General features: G+C 44.7%; 1 protein-coding gene across 1 annotated transcript in view; it reads right to left on the bottom strand.

The window, feature by feature from the left end:
- The window catches only part of SH3KBP1 (SH3 domain containing kinase binding protein 1), a 547421-nt gene that overhangs the window by 333591 nt on the left and 193986 nt on the right, over nt 1-19844 (bottom strand). Inside the window, exon 3 of the mRNA XM_075335430.1 lies at nt 1410-1530. Coding sequence (XP_075191545.1) covers nt 1410-1530 — 121 coding nt within the window. The remainder of the gene's footprint in view (nt 1-1409; nt 1531-19844) is intronic.

The raw sequence follows: 19844 nt of genomic DNA, 5'->3' as shown, positions 1-19844 counted from the left end.
AATAACCTGCTAATCTGGTTCTTGGCACTCTGTGGGCACAGTATGGCCATTTTTAGCTGAGCACCATGTGGAATCATTTATTTTAATGTTATGTGGTAAGGTTAATATGGGAAATATCCTATTTACTATTCTGTATATATGAGTTCTTTTTAATACATATCTACATTATTTGTAATACACCCCATGGCATTCTATAAAGCAGCTTCATGAAGTAGTCATCTGGAATTGCTTCTAATGAACAGATGCATCTTGTTAAAAAGGTTTTCTCATTACTAATTTACCCTTTCTCATATGACCTAACAAAATTATTTTTGTAATATACCTCTATTACCTGCCTTGTTCCTGTAAGCTTACGTCTGTGTAGCTGCTATATTCCTCTGTTGTGTTGCAGCCACTGCTACTTCCAATCTGAAACCAGAATCGGACTAAGGCCCCCTTCAGACGTCTGTGAAAAACGTTTGTGTTTTGCCCGGTCGTGTTGAAGGTGCGTAAGGCCCATCCGTGTGCCGTGATTTTGGCACACGTGTGCTGTCTGTGCTATCCAGGTGACATCCAGATAGCACATGGACAGCATGAACTTCTATATTCACCTGTCTCCGATGCTGCTGTCTCTGGCGCTGCTGCTCCTTTCCGGGTCCGCGGTGCAGTGAATATTCATGAGCATAATGAGCGGGACCCAGAAGCAAGTGACAGCAACGCCGAAGACAGTAGCACTGGAGACAAGTGAGTATAGAAAATCATTTTATTTCAAAGACACGTATTTCTCCGGACAGTGTCACACTGATGTTACCCGTATCACATCAGTGCGTGGTCCGTGTGACATCAGTGCTGCTGGAGAAAAACAGACATGTTGCCGTGTAGAGCACACGGATATGCTTGTGCTCCATATGGACACTGATGTGTGCGCAGACCCATTGATTTTAATGGGTCTGCATACGTTCGTGTCTGCGGTACATATGAAAATAGGAATTGCAACCTACCGGTAATGATGTTTCCAGGAGCCCATCATGACAGCACCACAGCACCTCAATAAATAAGGGTGCTGTCATGTGGCATACTGGAAAACAGAGGTCATGCGTACCGGAATCACTGACATGTGAAGGGGGCCTAGGAGAAATGAATTTTTTACTACTTCGGTTTCACAATTATCCATCTACATAAATCCATAATTCAATATTTTTCCGCTATGATATTCTGTGATAACCTGCACACGTAATGAAACATGATCAATCTGATCAATGATCATCCAGAATTTCAAAGGACATAGGTAGCAGAATCTGAAAATCATTTAGAAAAATCTCCTTACCTATAACAAAAATGTAAAAACATTTCTTACAAAAATACCCACAAAAGCTAAATAAGAAGCGCCTCAAAGTTGCGTGCAGAGTACAGAGTGGTATTTCAATTACCTCTTCCGGGACCCCGGACCACCGCTTCACTTGAGAGCAGGGCACTGCCATTAGATATGGTCTGGTTCGGTCTGTCCGGTGGTTTACTGCTCACGTCTTTTTTAACGTCTTTCTTTAGTTCCTACAGAAATAAGAAGAAGGTATAACTAAAGAGGGAAAACGCTAAATTTAGGGAAGTCACATCAAACAAAGGTCATTGTGCCCCCCTGTAGTATCTGCCTGTACAAGTGTCAAATAAGACAGCTAAAGCAAAAAATATATCAACCAAAGGCAGTAATAATACAATTGATCATATCATGAGCCGAATGGAAACATCCTAAAGATCTGCATAAGTATAGTCTAAGGGCGGCTTTGCACGTTGCGACATTGCACATGCGATGTCGATGGGGTCAAATCGAAAGTCACGCACATCTGGCGTCGCAGTCGATATCGCAACGTGTAAATCCTTTTTGATACGATGAACGAGTGCAAAAGCGTCGTTATCGTATCATCGCTGCAGCCTCCGACATTTCCATAATGCCGGTGCAGCGACAGGTGCGATGTTGTTCCTCGCTCCTGCGGCAGCACACATCGCTGTGTTTAAAGCCGCAGGAGCGAAGAACATCTCCTTACCTGCCGCCGGCTGCAATGAGAAGGACGGAGGTGGGCGGGATGTTTACATCCTGCTCATCTCCGCCCCTCCACTTCAATTGGCCGCCTGCCGTGTGACGTCGCTGTGACACCGCACGACCCACCCCCTTAGGAAGGAGGCGGGTCGCCGGCCAGAGGGACGTCGCACGGCAGGTATGTGCGTGTGAAACTGCCGTAGCGATCATAATCGCTACGGCAGCTTTCACTAGATATTGCACGTGCGACGGGGGCGGGACTATCGCTGCAGCATCGGTAACACATTGTTACCGATGTCGCAGCGTGCAAAGCCCGCCTAAAACATATAATGTACAAGGAGAACGGAGCTAAAAAATGTATAAAGAGGTGGTGATGGCATGTACAATGAAATCTCATCTCTTCATGTATTAGGTGATTCCTCTTAAATATTAGCTAATTAAACAATAAAACCCTAAACATGCAAAGTCATCTATCTTTCAAACTAAGCTGTTTCCTGGTTAAGGCTCCACAGAATCCTGAAAGCAGGATCTACATTGTATTAAAATGACTTTTGTGACATTTTTGCCATTGATAACCATACTCACCTGCTGTAATATACAAATCAGAGGATACAGCAGCACTCTGTAAGCGCTAAGATATATGTGAACATTAAACACATGCTAACATATTCCGCAGGGCTTTACAATTCAGAGGTTCATATGCAAACATTCATAAGCAACAGTTATAGAAGATACAATAATTAAAACAAAAATAAAGACAACTGTACTCGTAAGAGCTTACAATCTATAATGGGGTAAGGTGGGAGTGATAAGGTACAGGTGCTTATTTCTGACGGTCCAGCCATCTCAAGAAATGGGGGATAGATGAGAGCTGCATGAGCCACTCACCAGTTAATCAGGTGAGGTGGAGTTTGAGGGAGAATTATGTTCCGAGAAATAGTGGAGAGGATATAAATGATTTTTTTTTTATTTTTTTTTTTATAACTGAATGTTTTATTAAATTTTTTTAAACAGAAAAAGTACATGAATGCATAGATATGTCTCACAAGCATATGAGCAATAACTGTAAACTGAGAATCAGTGTACATATCTTATTATCCACTAACACAATAAAACAGGGAATGTGACAAGACAAACAAAACAATACTAGACAAGGAGATATAAGAGGGGGGGGGATGAAGTGGTGAGGGTGGATATATCAGGCTTCCATCAAAACTATACCTTACTATTATTCTTTATTGGCCCAATAGGTGTCCCAAAGTGACCAAACGCTCTCAACATGATCTACCGTGTTATTTGACAGGGCAGATAGATACTCCATCCTTCTCACATCTTGGATCCGAGAATGCAGATCTGTAAGTGAGGGTGGATGGGCCGATCTCCAGTTACGGGCAATCAGACATCTAGCTGCTGTGGTCATGTGTAATAGTAACCGCTTCACTCTTTTCCCCAGTTGAACAAGTGGTATATTTAATATATAGAATTTAGGATCCAGGGGAACCCGAAGACCAGTTACTTTATATATAAGGGATTGCACCAACCTCCAGAAGCACTGGATAATGGGGCATACCCAGAATATGTGTGGTATGTCTCCTCCTGTAGCTCCACACCTCCAACAATTGTTAGGTATAGCTGGGTTTAGTTTATGTAGTAGTGATGGAGTGTGATACCAATACATAAGTAATTTATACTGATTTTCCTTATAGACATAGCATGAGGATGTCTTAGAGGCAGTATCCCAGATCCGTTTCCACATACACAAGGGAATGGTCTCATCAAGGAAATCTTCCCATTTCCTCATATATGTATGATTTGGCTTATTTTCTGGGTGGTGGGTAATTAAAATACGGTATATATCTGAGATGAGGCCTTTAGTAGAGGCCCCAGCTCTACACAATCTCTCAAAAAGTGTAGGGATAGAGACTTCTAAGGAGGTAAAAAGGGAGTGCATCAGGTGTCTAACTTGTAAATACCGATATTGGGAATTGCCAGGGAGATTAAATTTAGCAGCTATGGTGGCGTATGGGAGAAGGACTCTAGAGTGTGCGTCTACTATGTCAGCAAAGCAAAAGAGTTTCCTGTCAAACCATGTTTTAGTCGCTGTACCCTGCATACCGTCTGGCATTCTGGGATTAAAAAGAAGTCAATGGAGAGTGTTCAGATTTAAGTGGAAACTTTTTGACACAACAGTCCCATATCCTCTTCGTGAAGGCTATATGGCCCAGGGTATGTGGGTCAGGCTTATTAGATGAGGTGCCCCAAAGGTAGGAGTTAGGGTGTATTGGGGCTAGCCATAACTTCTCTATTTCCATCCATCTAGAGAAGGCACTGCGATTAGACCATGCAGGGATGTGACGTAAGTGTACTGCCCAATAGTACCTAGTAATATCAGGAACCCCTAGGCCTCCTCTCAGTTTACTGTCAAACAAAGTCGTTTTCTTAATTCTATGTCTCTTGTGGGCCCAAACAAATTGAAGTATAATAGACTGAATGCTGCGCAACTCTTTGTATGGTACACACACCGGAAGGGTCTCAAACAGGTAAAGTAGCTTCGGCAGGACAGACATTTTGACTGCAGAGATTCTTCCAAACAGAGACAATGGGAGCTTTTTCCAATTGAGCAGGAGCCTTTTTATCTCAGTAAATAAACTAGGATAGTTCTGCTGGTATAATAGCTTATACTTAGATGTTAGTTGTATCCCCAGGTATGTCAAGGATATATTTTTCCATTTATAATTGTAGTTTTCCTGTAAGGAGGAAACTCGCCCCTGTGGAATATTAATAGGCAGGGCTTCCGTTTTGCTCTGGTTGACCCTATACCCTGACAGCCTTCCAAATTGTAGATATAAATCAATTTAATTCAATTAGGGAATGTGATAGGCCACCCTAAAAAGAAGTGTTTTTAAGGTTGCCTCTGAAGCTGTGCAAGTTGTTGATTGTCTTAGTTTCTTAGGGTAAAGGCGGCGTTACACGCTACGATATATCTAACGATATATCGTCGGGGTCACGGAATTCGTGACGCACATCCGGCATCGTTAGAGATATTGTAGCGTGTGACACGTCCGAACGACTGTGAACGAGCAAAAATACTCACCTTATCGTTGCTCGCTGACACGTTCATTTTCATAATGTCGTTCCTCCTTCAGCGCGCCGGTTGTTCGTCGTTCCTGAGGCAGCACTCATCGCTACGTGTGACACCCCGGGAACGACGAACACAGCTTACCTGCGTCCCGCCGGCAATGAGGAAGGAAGGAGGTGGGCAGAATGTTCCGGCCGCTCATCTCCGCCCCTCCGCTTCTATTGGGCGGCCACTGTGTGACATCGATGTGACGTCAAACGTCCCTCCCCCTTCAGGAAGAGGATGTTCGCCGCCCACAGCGAGGTCGTTAGGGAGGCAAGTACGTGTGACGGGGGTTAACGACATTGTGCGCCATGGGCAATGAATTGAATGAAAGGAGGGGGGCGGGTGCGATCGCTCATGCGATCGCATAATATATCGTAGCGTGTAACGCCACCTTAAAGCATTCCAGAGGATTGGTGCAGCTTGGGAGACGTCTTGGAGCCGAGAGTGGGAGGTTCGAATTTGTGTGGATGTTAGTCGAAAGTCGTTTGTGGAGCGTAGAGAACGGGTAGGGTGATAGAAGAGATGAGGGTGGAGATGTAGGGGATGCCGCTATGTGAAGAGCTTTGTGGGTGAGAACAAGCAATTTAAATTGGATTCTGTGATATATGGGCAGCCAGTGCAATGACTGGCAGAGATTGGAGGCATCCGAATAACGCCAGATAGGTGACCCTGGCTACTGCATTAAGGATGAAGTGTAGAGGAGAGAGTCTAGTTAGGGGGAGATCAATTAACAGAGAATTGCAGTAGTCAAGATGGGAGTGGATCAGAGCCACATTGAGGGTTTTTTGATGTTTCCATGGTGAGAAAGTGGCGGATTCTAGAGGTATTCTTCAGGTGCAGGCGACAAGCCAGGCAAGAGATTAAATAAAATGTTGGTGATATCAACTTCCTGTTTGTTGCTCAATAGTGTATGGGAGGGGGGAAACTTTTCAAGATGAGTGTGACCATGGCGGCCATTTTGAAGTCGGCTATTTTGGTTCCAACTTTATTTTTTCCAATTGGAAAATTTCCTTGTGAAATTTTCTTTTGAAATTCTCAATACATTTGATGTAACACATCAAATGTATTGAGAATTTCGCAAGAAAAACAATGGTTTGCTTGGTTTTAATGTAACTTTATTCGTTCATTAAATATTTACAATTTTATGACCACTTATAAAATGTGTTCAACGTGCTGCCCATTGTTTTGGATTTTCAATGCAACCCTCTTTCCCCACTCTTGACACACTGATAGCAACATCGCAGAAGAAATGCTAGCACAGGCTTCCGGTATCCATTGTTTCAGATGCCGCACATCTTGTATCTTGACAGCATAGACCATTGCTTTCAGGTGACCCCAAAGATAAAAATCTAAGGAGGTCAGATCAGGAGACCTTGGTGGCCATTCAACTGGCCCATGATGACCACTCCACTTTCCAGGACACTGTTCATGTGGGAATGCTCGGACCTGACACCCATAATGGGATGGTGCAGAATGTATTCTATCTAGAGCTCCTAATATTTGGTGCAAAGATGGATCTGTACTTCTACTCGGGAAGTAAAAACACAACAGAGACTTTTTTCTGACATTTTTGTCAATCGTAAACTTAGCACAGTGGGGTTGGCTTGCCAGTTGTTGCTGTAGATATGATGAAGATGAAGGTTTACATTCATTCCAATTTCTCCTCACTTCCAGTCGTCACATGGTAATTGATTTATTTGACTAAAAAGTCATAACATCTATTGTGAGTTAAGACATTTATGGAGCATTTTATTTCATAGTATTTAGGAGATCTTGGATCCATTTTTTCATGTTAACACACCCCTGTGGGCGTGATAACAGGATTTCCACCAGCTGCTGGAATTCTCGCACATGTGCGTGGCTCATTTTGGTATTGTCAGTTTTCATTTGAAACAGAACGTATGCCTCCCAGCTTCATTAGCCACACTGCACGTGATCAGAAGACGTGTATGCGAACCTTCTGAAGTTCCGGTCATGCGCAGTGCGCCTAATGAAGCCGGGAAGTGTTCACCCTGATTCTCAGGTGCACTGATGAGGCCAAAATGAGCTGCACACATTCATGGTGATGCCGGCTCATGGAAATTATATTATCATGCCCACTAGTCTGGGGAATTAATGCTCCTGCGACTAGTCACAGGCGTAAGTGGCACAGGGAAAGCAAGCTTTATAAGTATCTTTTTTAAACAATCATATTAGTGAATTATGTTATACAGGGCTGGTTAGGCTGAGGCCACACGGGGATTAGTGCGAGTGGTCGTGCGCTCAGACCACAACTGTGGAGGGGAGGGAGGGATTTATCTCCCTATCTCCTCCGTTGCCGGCTGATGCCAGAATTGCACTGCACTTGCGTAACACCGGTGTAATGCGAGTGTAATGTTATGTTTCTCTCGCCCCATAGACTTGAATGGGTGCGAGTGATACAGAATCGCATTCCACTCGCAGCATGCTGCGATTGTCTTCTCGGTCCGATTAGGGCTGAGAAAAAAATTGCTCAAGGGAGCAATACAATGCTGCTGGGTTGGAGGGCAGAAGGGACCTGACAGGTTCCATTTAATGTAAAGCACATGGAAACCAGCATGTGCCCAAAGTTATGTCAATGTTGTCATTATTATAAAAGCTATAGGCAGACATAAGAACAATAAAATAAAAAACTTAGATGCCAAATATATAAAAATAAAAAAAACAAAAAAAATATATGAATGAATCCTTTTGTTACATTTGTTTTTCATTTCATGTAATAAATATCGTAGGAAAGACTAATACGCTTCACAAGCCTATATTGCGTGCAAAACCTCAGAATACTAAGCTAAGCATCCACACATAAAAGAGAGGGAAGTTGGAACCGTCACCTATATCCACATGACAAGATATTTCCTGATTTACAGCAGCAAAATCCCTCTGCTTGTTTATGGCTATGTTTACATAAAAAGACTCATGACACATTGATGTCCTCTCTTCCCTTTATACAGGTTGAAGTTCACCCGATTACTGCTGTTTTGTGGTTTATTTATTAGTGTGATTTCTACTTAGGTTACGGCTCTCATAAACCTTTAATGGAAAAAACAAACCATTCGGGTATGTGAACACAACGCCATTTTCAGGAGGATTCCAAGTGAAAGAGAAAGCCCTGCAAAAAGCCGCAAAAATTAACACATTATTTTTTTTTTAAATCAGGTTCATTTTTATTTAACATCAAAATTATACAACACATAAAATAATTCCCTCCATAGAAATATCACAGAAAGGGAAAAAACCTTTAGTCAATAAGAAAAACCACACAAATAACATAATAAACAATGCACCCGCAGTCCACGTCTCATTTCAATATGGGTCTCAAAGTGCATATTATTTCCCAATATATTCTCCATAGTATAGCTTACCCAGCATCATTATGACATTATATATATATACACATATACATACACGCACGCACGCACGCACACACATATACATGCACACACATATACATGCACACACATATACATGCACACACCTTCCAGCAGTACGCATATCACCCTATTTGAGGAAATTTGTTAACCGGTCAGAAGGAGAAGGACCTGGTCGCTCGCACTGTCCTGCAGTAACGCCGAGGAGGGAAGGCCTGGGGTATCCAACCATGCCCCCCAGATCTTATAGAACTTTTTCAATGCATTTCTTTTAAGGTATACTCCTCTCTCCAGTCGAAGTATAGCGTTTACTCTTTCCCTAAAATCCCCGATGACCGGAGGCGCTGGGTCCAACCAGTGGTAGGCCAACAGTTTCCTAGCCTGGTACAAGAGACGTGTAATACCGACCATTACCGGCGAACTCAAGTCCACCCCCCCCTCCAGTAGACCCAGGATACATATAATAGGTCTTGGCTGTAGACGGATATTGAAAACTTGTCTAACCAAATCTAGTACTGCCCTCCAGTAATCTTCAATGTTCCCACAGGACCACATCATATGCATCAGATTCGCACCTTCCTGTCCGCACCTAGGACACAGATCATCCATCCTAACTCCCATCTTATGCAATAGACTAGGTGTCCTATATACTCTATGTAACAGGAATAGCTGCGACAGTCGTTGGCCTTCAGATACAGCAAGGCTTGGAGTCTGAGACAGGACCTCACCCCACTGTTCCTCTGTCATAGGGCCTAGGTCCCTCTCCCACTTCTCTCTAGCCTGCAAAGGGAATTTGTCGAGGTGTCTAGATAACATCACTGTATACAACCTAGAAATAATACCATAGGAGCGATCAGATGTCAACAATTCAGTAAGAGTGTGATTCCGCTCTATCCTAATGTCCATACGACGTGTCTGTGTCTCATAGGCATGACGGAGCTGCAGGTATTGGTAAAAGGAACTGTGCGGTATCCCAAACTCAGCTTGAAGCTGGTCAAATCTTTTAAGTATATTATTCTGAAGAATCTGAGACACCTGATGCACCCCCCTGCTCACCCACATTCTCCAACCCGGGAGTCTCTGCAGCTCCGCCAGTCCACGATTATGCCATAAGGGCCAGTACTCAGTCATTCCTGATATTCCCAGCAACTGCTTCCCTCTATCCCACACCTTGTACATCAATGATAATGTTGGATATAATGTTCCTCCTCTGGGTGAGTATCCTGCATCCAAAAAAGCCACTGGGTGTCCCCATTCTGCAAGGCCCCTCACCAATTTGCCCCCAGCGTCATATGCCTCATCCTTTCCCCACCCCCTGAAGTGCTGCATCTGTGCCGCAACATAATAAACCCACGGGTTGGGGACTGCCAGACCCCCATCCTCCTTCCCTCTCTGCAGGGTCTCAAGGCGGATTCTAGCCTGCTGCTTTTGCCACAAGAGTTCCCGAAACAAAGTGTTGATTTTACGGAAAAATTTCCAGTGGATCCATATTGGGGCGTTGTGGAGAAGATACAGAAGTTTGGGCATCAGTACCATTTTTAGTAGATTAGCACGGCCAATAAGGGACAGTGGGAGTCGACACCAGGCATCTATCTTGTTCCTAAACTGAGCCAACACTGGTTCCAGATTTTGAGAGTAGTAATCACGCGGTCGGGCACTAACCACAATCCCCAGGTATTTAAATTTATCCACCGTCGGAATTGGCAGCCCCAGAGTACTAAAATTAGATGGGAGTGGATCTATAGGGAGCAGGGCCGATTTCTTCCAGTTTATTAGGAGTCCCGAGCGCCTACCAAATTCTATAATAATATTTATTGCTGGGCCCACCGATGTCCCCACCTCCCTGAGATACAGCAACAAATCGTCCGCATAGAGGGAAACCTTATGCTCCAGACCGCCTATCTCAAACCCCTTTACGCCAGCGGATGCACGAAGCATAGCCGCCAATGGTTCAATTGCCGCTGCAAATAGTAATGGAGAGAGAGGACAGCCCTGTCTCGTGCCCCTGGCCAAATTAAAAGACGAGGAGGTACAACGATTAACTCGAATCCTGGCCCGCGGAGAGGCATATAACAATTTGACCCAGCCAATAAATCTGGAGCCAAGACCCAATTTCTCCAAAACTACCCATAGGAAATTCCATTCAATACTGTCAAAGGCTTTGGCTGCATCTAATGACAGGACTGCTCTCTCCTTGTTTCTCCCCTCAGAACTTAGCTGTATCCCCAGGAATAAACGTCGCAAATTAATGGAAGTAGATTTATTGGGGATGAATCCAGTCTGATCCTCGTGGATCACTGACGTGATCACCCGGGACAACCTGTTAGCTAGAATTTTAGCGATTAATTTAATATCTAATGTAAGCAGCGAGATTGGGCGATAGGAGTCAGGCGCGGTCGGATCTTTCCCGGGTTTTAAAATCAGAACAATAATAGCCTCCCTCATGGATGCAGGGAGGGATCCCTTCTCCTCAGCATCTCTGAACACATCCAAGAGTCTTGGCAGCAGCAGATGGGTATATAATTTGTAGAATTCACCCGGGAGTCCGTCCGCACCTGGGGCCTTTTCATTTTGGATTTGACCGAGCGCCTCCTCCAGCTCCTCCAGGTCTATATCTCTATTCAGGGAATCTCTCTCACTATCTGACAGACTGGGGAGAGTGATCTCCTCCACAAAGTCCCGCAGTTCCTCATCCCCATAATGCGATTTAGAGGAGTATAATTGGGTGTAATACTGTTGCATGACCTCCACAATCCTCCCGCTGTCCCTCACCTCCTCTCCAGTGTCAAGTTTCAATTTGGTGATATAGGTCAATCCCTCCTGCGCCCTAGCAATTGTAGCCAAGAGATGTCCCACACTCTCCCCCTCCGTAAAGTACCGCTGCTTAAGGAAAAAGCGTTTGTTAGTGGCCAAGGAAGTCATATGGTCTCTCAGAGCTCTCTGTGCCCTCTCTAAGTCCCGCTTGGCATCATCTGTAGGGTTAGATATAAGAAGTCGTTCTGCATCACCTAAAGTGTCCGTCAGATACTTAGTGCGCTCTCTTGTTTTCGCCTTTCGGGTGCAAATTTCCCTAATATATGTCCCACGAACATACGCCTTCATTGCGTCCCACACTATATGTTTAGATGCCGTACCGTCATTTGTCACAAAATATTCCCGTATAGTGTCAGTCAGAGTGCCCCCTATCAGTTGTATCCAAAAAGGGTTGAGCCGCCAAGGTATCCCCGCCAGCCGGTCCGGGTCCCCAAGCCTTAGACGGACCTGTAGTGGGGAGTGGTCAGACACCCCCCTGGCCAGGTACGTGACTGAAGCTACACAAGGCAGCAGCTGAGCATTTCCAATGGCCAGGTCAATCCGGGACAGTGAATGATGAGAACTAGAATAGCATGAATACTGCCGGACCTGCGGGTTTCTAATACGCCAAATATCTACATATCCCACCTCCTCCATCAGTCTGGCAAGGGATGTAGCTGCCGCCCCCACTGAGATATTCCCTGTATGTAACTTATCCCAATACGGGTGCAAGTAATTATTATAGTCTCCTACTAATAGGGTGGGGACCTCAGGGAGGGAAGCAACAAAATTGAGAATACGTTTCAATGGTTCCCCTGTGTATGGCGGCGGAATATAAATTGCAACTAGAACACAGCGCACATTATGAAGGACACAGTAAAGACATACAAATCTACCCTCCTGATCCACAGAAGCTTTAAGACACTCAAACGGCACTGTCCTGTGTATCAGGACACTCACCCCCCTGGAATGTGTGGTATATACAGAGTGATACTCATGGGCTATCCATTTTTTGTGGAGCAAGTGGAGCCGCTCCTTCACCAAGTGCGTTTCTGATAAGAATATTATGTCTGGCTTAAGCTGCTGTAGAAACAGAAAAACTGCACATCTTTTAGTGGCTTCACCCAATCCTCGCACATTCCAGGCCACTATATTAACCTCCTTCGCCATAAGGGTGAGTACACATATGTAACAGCAGGGGGCAGCAAGCGGGGACCTCCGGACCCATCTGCAGCAGTTCCCATAGATGAGCATAGACCAAACAGGTGCATAAAACGAAAAGGTCAAACAACATAAAAACATACACAGTGAACCAGGACATTCCTCTCAAACAGAGGGAAGTGGGGCTAAACATAACCCTAAGAGCACATAACGGTTTAAATTCCTGAACAGTCATCAACTGCATAGTAACCTATCTGGGTGGCTCCTGCCAACCGTCCATAAGTGTTCCAGCTGGGAAACATAGCACGTTCACCTCAGCAAGTCCAACAGCAAGGAATCCGCAATAATCCTCAGCGGTGATTTCTGCGCAGTCCTTTTTCATTGGTATCGAGCCATGCGGCTGCATCCTTTGGAGTGTCAAAAAACTTTGTCCCACCATCCGCCACCACTCGCAGCCTGGTAGGGTATAGCATTGAGTAAGAGATCTGCAGCTGCCTCAGGCGTTTTTTGACATCAATAAATTGCGCTCTCCTCTGCTGGATTTCAGTGGAAAAATCCGGGTACAGTGAGACCTTATGGCCGTCAATAGCCAGATCCTTAATCTCCCGGGCTCTGCGGAGCGCAGTGTCCCTGTCCCTGAAGTGCAGTAGCTTGAGGAGGATAGGACGAGGGGGTGCCCCTGGTGGTGGGGGTCTAGTGGGGACCCTATGTGCCCGCTCAATAGTGAAGAAAGGAGAAAACAGATCCATACCCAAAGTCTTGGGGAGCCACATTTCAAAAAAAGCTACTGGATTATTGCCTTCTGCCTTTTCTGGGACCCCGACCAGTCGGAGATTGCTTCTGCGGGATCTGTTTTCTAGATCGTCCACCTTAGCCCTAAGCAATGAGATATTGTGGATTGCTCTGCCAAGGTCCCGAGTCAGAGGGGGAAGCTTATCCTCTGTGGCACTGACCCGGTCTTCCAGGGCCCCCACCCGTACATTGACCCCCTGCAACTCGTGCCTGATAGATGAAATGTCCATTTTAATTCCTCCCATCTGTATGTTCAAAGTGGCTAGCATATTGTTGCAGGTATTTACTGCTGCAAGCACATCACTGAGGGTGGGCTCTGCTCTCCCAGGATCTGTGTTTTCATCTGTAGCTCTAAGGTTGTCCCCCTGCTCCACATTATTGGCAGCAGCCAACATACTCACAGCTCCCTGCTGCTCTTCCTCCTCCATCAGTTCTTGTCCTGGGATCTCCTCCACGCTGAGGGCACACTGCTTAACAGCTCCAGGTATCTCAGGCTGATCTCGTGCAAACTTGCTGAGGCGAGCTATTGCATCAGACGCCCTGCCCCCACATGAAGCTCCAGCGTCCATGAGTGTGGCCTGTGTCCCGCGCTTCTTATCAGCCCGAGTTCTGGTCATATCACTCAGGTCTTTGAAGCCCCCTCAGTCTAGGAGAGGTCACCACTCCAGGAAAGCAGTAAAACAAACTTTAACCCCAGCTGGACAGGATTATACAGGAGTTTTTTGCAGGAGCTCTCTCTACACAGGTCTTCCTCACATGCTGCTCAGGCCACGCCCCCAAAATTAACACATTATTATGTGATAACAACACTGCTGTGCACGTGGTCAGTGTTTTGTTATTTCGTTTGATAATTTCAGGGTTCGGAAACCATGAAGTGGTATAAAGAAGTAGCATGCTCATTCTTTGTGTGGCTTCCACTGGGAAGACGGCTGGTAGTCGTATTTTAAAGGGAACCTGTCACCAGATTTGGGGCCTATAAGCTGCGGCCACCACCAGTGGGCTCTTATATACAACATTCTACCATGCTGTATATAAGACCCCATGCCGCTGTGTAGAACATAAAAATCACTTTATAACACTTACCTAAATGGTCGTTGCGGTGGAGTTGGGTCATATGGGCGTCTTCGTTCTCCAGTGCCGGCGCCTCCTCTTTCGGCCATCTTTGTCGTGCTTCTTCTGAAGCCGGGGTGCATGACGCGTCCTACGTCATACACACTCGCCGACATTGACGTCCTGCGCAGACACACTTTGATCTGCCCTGAGCAGGGCAGATCAAAGTATTGTAGGGCGTTTGCGCAGGACCAGCGAGTGTGTATGATATAGCTCGCGTCATGCACACAGGCTTCAGAAGGAGGACGAAGATGGCGGAAACAGTTCTACACAGCGGCCTGGGCTCTTAAATACAGCATGTTAGAATACTGTATATAAGAGCCCACTGGTGGTGGTCGCAGCTTATGGGCCCCAAATCTGCTGACAGGTTCCTTTTAAAATCATTAAATTAAAAATAAAGACTCCAGCGGCAAAAATGATGGCAGAACTGCAGGCAAAGTCACTGGAGGAAAAACACTTCCAACTTTTTCCTGAAGCGTCATAAACTAGAAAAAGCTCAGAAGGTGAGTTAGCGTCTTAAAAGATGACATATGCACATAACCTAAAACTATAACCTGCCTTTCTGGCTATGTGCATAAACAGGATAATATGAGCATTTTTATAATAATGTAATAAACCTTTTTAATGTTTTTTTGTCTGCGCTAGTTGGTCAATGTAGTATATTCAATTATCTGAATTGTTTACATCAATGGTTCACAACCTCTTTTACCTTAAGAGCCATATAAAGCCAGTGACACCCAGAGTCCTCCAATATCGGTATAAGAACCCAAGCTGCCTTCACAAAAGGCACACCGAGACCTTGTGCGCCACTCCTTTAGAGGCCGTATACCTCCATCCAAGGGTTCCCACTTTACCCCCATTTGGTATTCTCGCATAAAGTACAATCAATACACTATGACATCCAGATCAAGCACCTCCTCTAACTGGCAGCATCATCCTAACTTCAGCTTATATTTATTTTCCTGCCACGGCCAGTACATGCACACTAACATCTGCTCTTTTCTGAGGGCTGCTCAGAAAAGTAACCATCTGGAAACCTTTTCCTCACAGATGTTTGCTAGACTTTGTGCGAATGCATTAAGCTGGCAGACAGCTTTCGAGCCACACGTCATGGGCCAGTACAAAAATATGTGGCCCCTGGGCCACAAGTTAGTGACCACCGGTTTAGATATGATCCCTGGTTTAGATGTGGTCCTTGGTTTAGATGTGATCCCTGGTTTAGATGTGACCCCTGGTTTAGATGTGACCCCTGGTTTAGATGTGACCCCCGATTTAGATGTGACCCCCGGTTTAGATGTGACCCCCGGTTTAGATGTGATCCCTGGTTTAGATGTGACCCCTGGTTTAGATGTGACCCCCGGTTTAGATGTGATCCCTGGTTTAGATGTGATCCCTGGTTTAGATGTGACCCCTGGTTTAGATGTGACCCCTGGTTTAGATTAATATTTCATAATTTCATAGTTTTGCAAGGCTGAAAGTTGACTTAAGTCCATCAAATTCAACCCATATCCTAACATGTTGATCCAGATGAAGCTAAAAACCCCATGGAGTAGATACTAATAGTATCTATATTAGGAGAAAAATTCCTTCACAATTTCACATCAGACTGGTTCCCTGGATCAACGGCCAAACACAGAATCTTGTGCATATAACCAATAATATTACATTTTTCAAGAAAATCATCCAGGCCTTTCTTAAATTTTAGTAATGAATCAAGCATTACAACATTATGTGGCAGAGTTCCATAGTCTCACTGCTCTTAAGCCCGCTTTACACGCTACAATAAATCTAACAATGTGTCGTCGGGGTCACGTCGTAAGTGACGCACATCCGGCATCGTTAGTGTTGCTGTAGCGTTTGAAATCTATGTGCGATTGCGATTGTACGAAAACACATTGATCGCATACACGTCGTTCAAATTCTAAAAATTGAACATCCGGTTGTTCAATGTTCCCGAGGCAGCACACATCGCTCTGTGTGACACCCCGGGAACGACGAACACATCTTACCTGCGTCCCGCAGCAATGCGGAAGGAAGGAGGTGGGCGGGATGTTTACGTCCCGCTCATCTCCGCCCCTCCGCTTCTATTGGCCGGCTGCCGTGTGACGTCGCTGTGACGCCGAACGTCCCTCCCACTACAGGAAGAGGATGTTCGCCGCCCACAGCGAGGTCGTATGGAAGTTAAGTACTTGTGACGGGATTTAATCATTTGTGCGACACGGGCAACAAATTGAACGTGACGCACATACGATGGGGGAGTGTATGATCGCATACAAGATCGCATGTGTAATTGTAACGTGTAAAGCAGGCTTTACAGTAAAAAATCTGTGTCTGTGAAGTCAATGGTACATGCATATTTGATTTTACTACTTGGGCAATAAGACAAATATCCTATACCTCAACCAAATTTTAATAAACTCTTGTGAATACATCAGATTGCTGCAAAGAGTACATTTATTCATATTGGTTATTATAGTGAGTGAAGTTGCTAAGTCTTTACATTGTAGGGGAGGAATTTTACAAAATGAGTAGATAAAATGTTTGGAATATAAAGTATGTTCTATACCACACAATTATTTATGTCACATTAAAGCTTAATTACATTGTAACAAAGGAAGAAGGAAAAAAGCAGCAACTCACCGGGGATGAGATCAATTCTTCTTTATTGTGCAAACACGGGTAACATTTAGTGCAGGGACGGGGAGCCGAAGCCTCGGACAACGGTGACTGTTTCACGCTAGTGTGGCGCTTAAGTTGAGTTGCTGCTTTTTCATCTCTTCGTTTGTTAGATCTGAACTTTTGCTCTGCGGTCTGTTTCTGAGCGTGCAACTCTGGGGCAGGTGTCCCATGTCCTCAATAGCGGTCCGGCTCCTTAGACCAGTGTCAAGCTAAAGGCCCCATTACACGCAACGACGTATCTAACGATATATCGCCGGGGTCACGGATTCCGTGACGCACATCCGGCATCGTTAGCAACGTCGCTGCGTGTGACACATACGAGCGACCGCTAACGATGGAAAATACTCACCAAATCGTCCATTGTTGACACGTCGTTCATTTTCTAAAAATCGTTGATTGTTGAGGACACAGGTTGTTCGTCGAACGAACTACAGCTTACCTGCGGCTGCCGGCAATGCGGAAGGAAGGAGTTGGGCGGGATGTTACGGCCGCTCATCTCCTCCCCTCCGCTTCTAGTGACGCCGCACGAACCGCCCCCTTCAAAAAGGAGGCGGTTCGCCGGCAAGAGCGACGTCGCTAGGCAGGTAAGTCTGTGAGATGTCTCCTAACGATATTGTGCGCCACGGGCAGTGATTTGCCCGTGATGCACAAACGAAGGGGCAGGTGCTTTCACCAGCGATATTGCTAGCGATATCACTGCGTGTAAAGCCCCCTTAATTGTTGCTTATCTGTGGTGCCCGGTCTTTTCCCTTCACATTTGAAATTTAATTACCTTGCAACTTAAAAAAAAGGTGACTTTTCTTTGACTTATATCCTGCATTTTTCCTATTTGTACGCTCAATTTTTAATTTTTAGTCGTTTCTAAACTAGTGTGTGGAGACTAAATGTGTAATGTCTGTCTGCCATACATTACACACACAAATATAAGGGATTAATGATCTCCTGTCTCTATGAAGCAGAACGGAGGACATTACTAAGCAGTGTGGCTGTGAAACCTGTGGTTCTGTAGAAAGTGGCAGCAGGATCTGTCTGTCTGTGTCAGTGCCTCTGTTTATCACTTTGGTACTCCTTCCTTCTTCCCCCTCCTCTGGCAGTAGACTTAAAATAGGCAACTGTAACCTGATCCCTCAGTAAACTAGCAATCTGTCTTGTTTGGCCAAAGATTTTAGCAGTTGTTCAGTTCAGCAGACATGAGAAAGGTGAAATGGCTAATAAGTGGAGAAATAATCATATTTCTCTTATATTATATTTTAAAAACTTTCTTTTACATTCAATTGTATCAGAAATTGAAGAGATATTTGCTGAAATGACAGTAACTATCTTACTGTGTTTGTATAAATGATACCTCAAAGTGGTTTCCATTTGTTATTTGCACTTGGCATCTGTTAGGTGTTGGCTCAGCCGCCTGAGTGTTCGCTCATAAAGCAGCTTCACGGAAAAGTTGGCTGTCCTAAGAATGATCATGACATATTTTTTTTAACTGCTCCAGGGTTTCCAAACCCTAAAGTGGTTAAAAGAAGTCTGAACATGTGCACATCAGGTAGTTTTTCCATAAACATGTATATGTATATTCTTTTGAACATTTTTGGATAGGTTTTCAGGTGGTTTCTACCAATGAATCAGCATGAAAAAGACGTCATGTGCACATATCCTTAGAAAAGAAATAAAACAATGGTAAAAAGACTTGAACTTAACACATCTTGAATCTTGTTTAATTGCCCTGCTGTACCAATTCTAATGTCAAAGTTAGACACTAGTAACAAAAAAATTGTCTCCAACAGCCTATTTATATTTTAACAAAACCTACACAAGTTAAATTTTAGCCTAAAAATCATCTTAACTTGTAATTCGAAAATTTAGGAAGATGAGATATAGAGACAGTTATGCAGGAACATCTCATTGGATGGGAGGAATAAAAGGGAACCTGTCAGGTGCAATATGTACCCAGACCCACGAGCAGTTCTGGGTGCATATTACTAATTCCTGCCTAACCGTCCCTGTATCTGGTAGAAAACAGAAAGATCTTTAGAAGATGTACTTCTAAGATCCTTTATGATATGCTAATGAGGGCTGTGACTAGTCGCCAGTGTGATTGTTCCTACACTCATTCCGCCCTCTAATCATGTTAGCACGCCCATAGATGTGTGCTAACATGCTATTCAATGCTCATTGCCCAGCATCATCAGTGGTGACACATGCAAACCTGTGTCCACATCAGATGCCGGGCAGGGTGCATAATCAGAAGTCACTGCACTTCCGGTCATGAGCACTATGAAGCCGAGTGTACACATCCCAGCTTCAGGTCTAGTGCGCATAACTGGAAGTGCCCGGAGTTTTGATCATGGGAACTGCCCGGCGTCTGAGGCGGTGACAATAGACACAACTATGCTCATCACCGCTGATTACGCTGGGCAATAAGTATTGAACAGCATATTAGCAGCACGACCCTGTGGGCATGCTAACTTGCTAAGAGGGCGGAAGGAGTGCAGGAACTAACACCCTTGTGACTAGTCCCTGCGCTCATTAGCATATCATAAAGGATCTTTAGAAATACTTTTTCTAAAGATCTCTTTATGTATGCTACTAGATGCTGTGCAGTTAGGCAGGGATTATCAATATACACCCAGAATAGCTCGTGGTTCTGGGTGCATAATGCACCAGACAGGTTCACTTTAAGTCTCATTTTCTTTGCATAGGATAAAGAGCATAAAAAAATTATTTTGACATCTATTCCCAGAAGAGCAATTATCGTGTTCATTCAGAGGAAGAAAATGGCCAGTGACCA

This window comes from Anomaloglossus baeobatrachus, chromosome 2, assembly GCF_048569485.1.
Source record: "Anomaloglossus baeobatrachus isolate aAnoBae1 chromosome 2, aAnoBae1.hap1, whole genome shotgun sequence".
NCBI classification, from domain to species: Eukaryota; Metazoa; Chordata; class Amphibia; order Anura; family Aromobatidae; genus Anomaloglossus; species Anomaloglossus baeobatrachus.
Note: the sequence above shows the minus strand (reverse complement) of the source record. Positions and strands in the feature narration are given on the sequence as shown.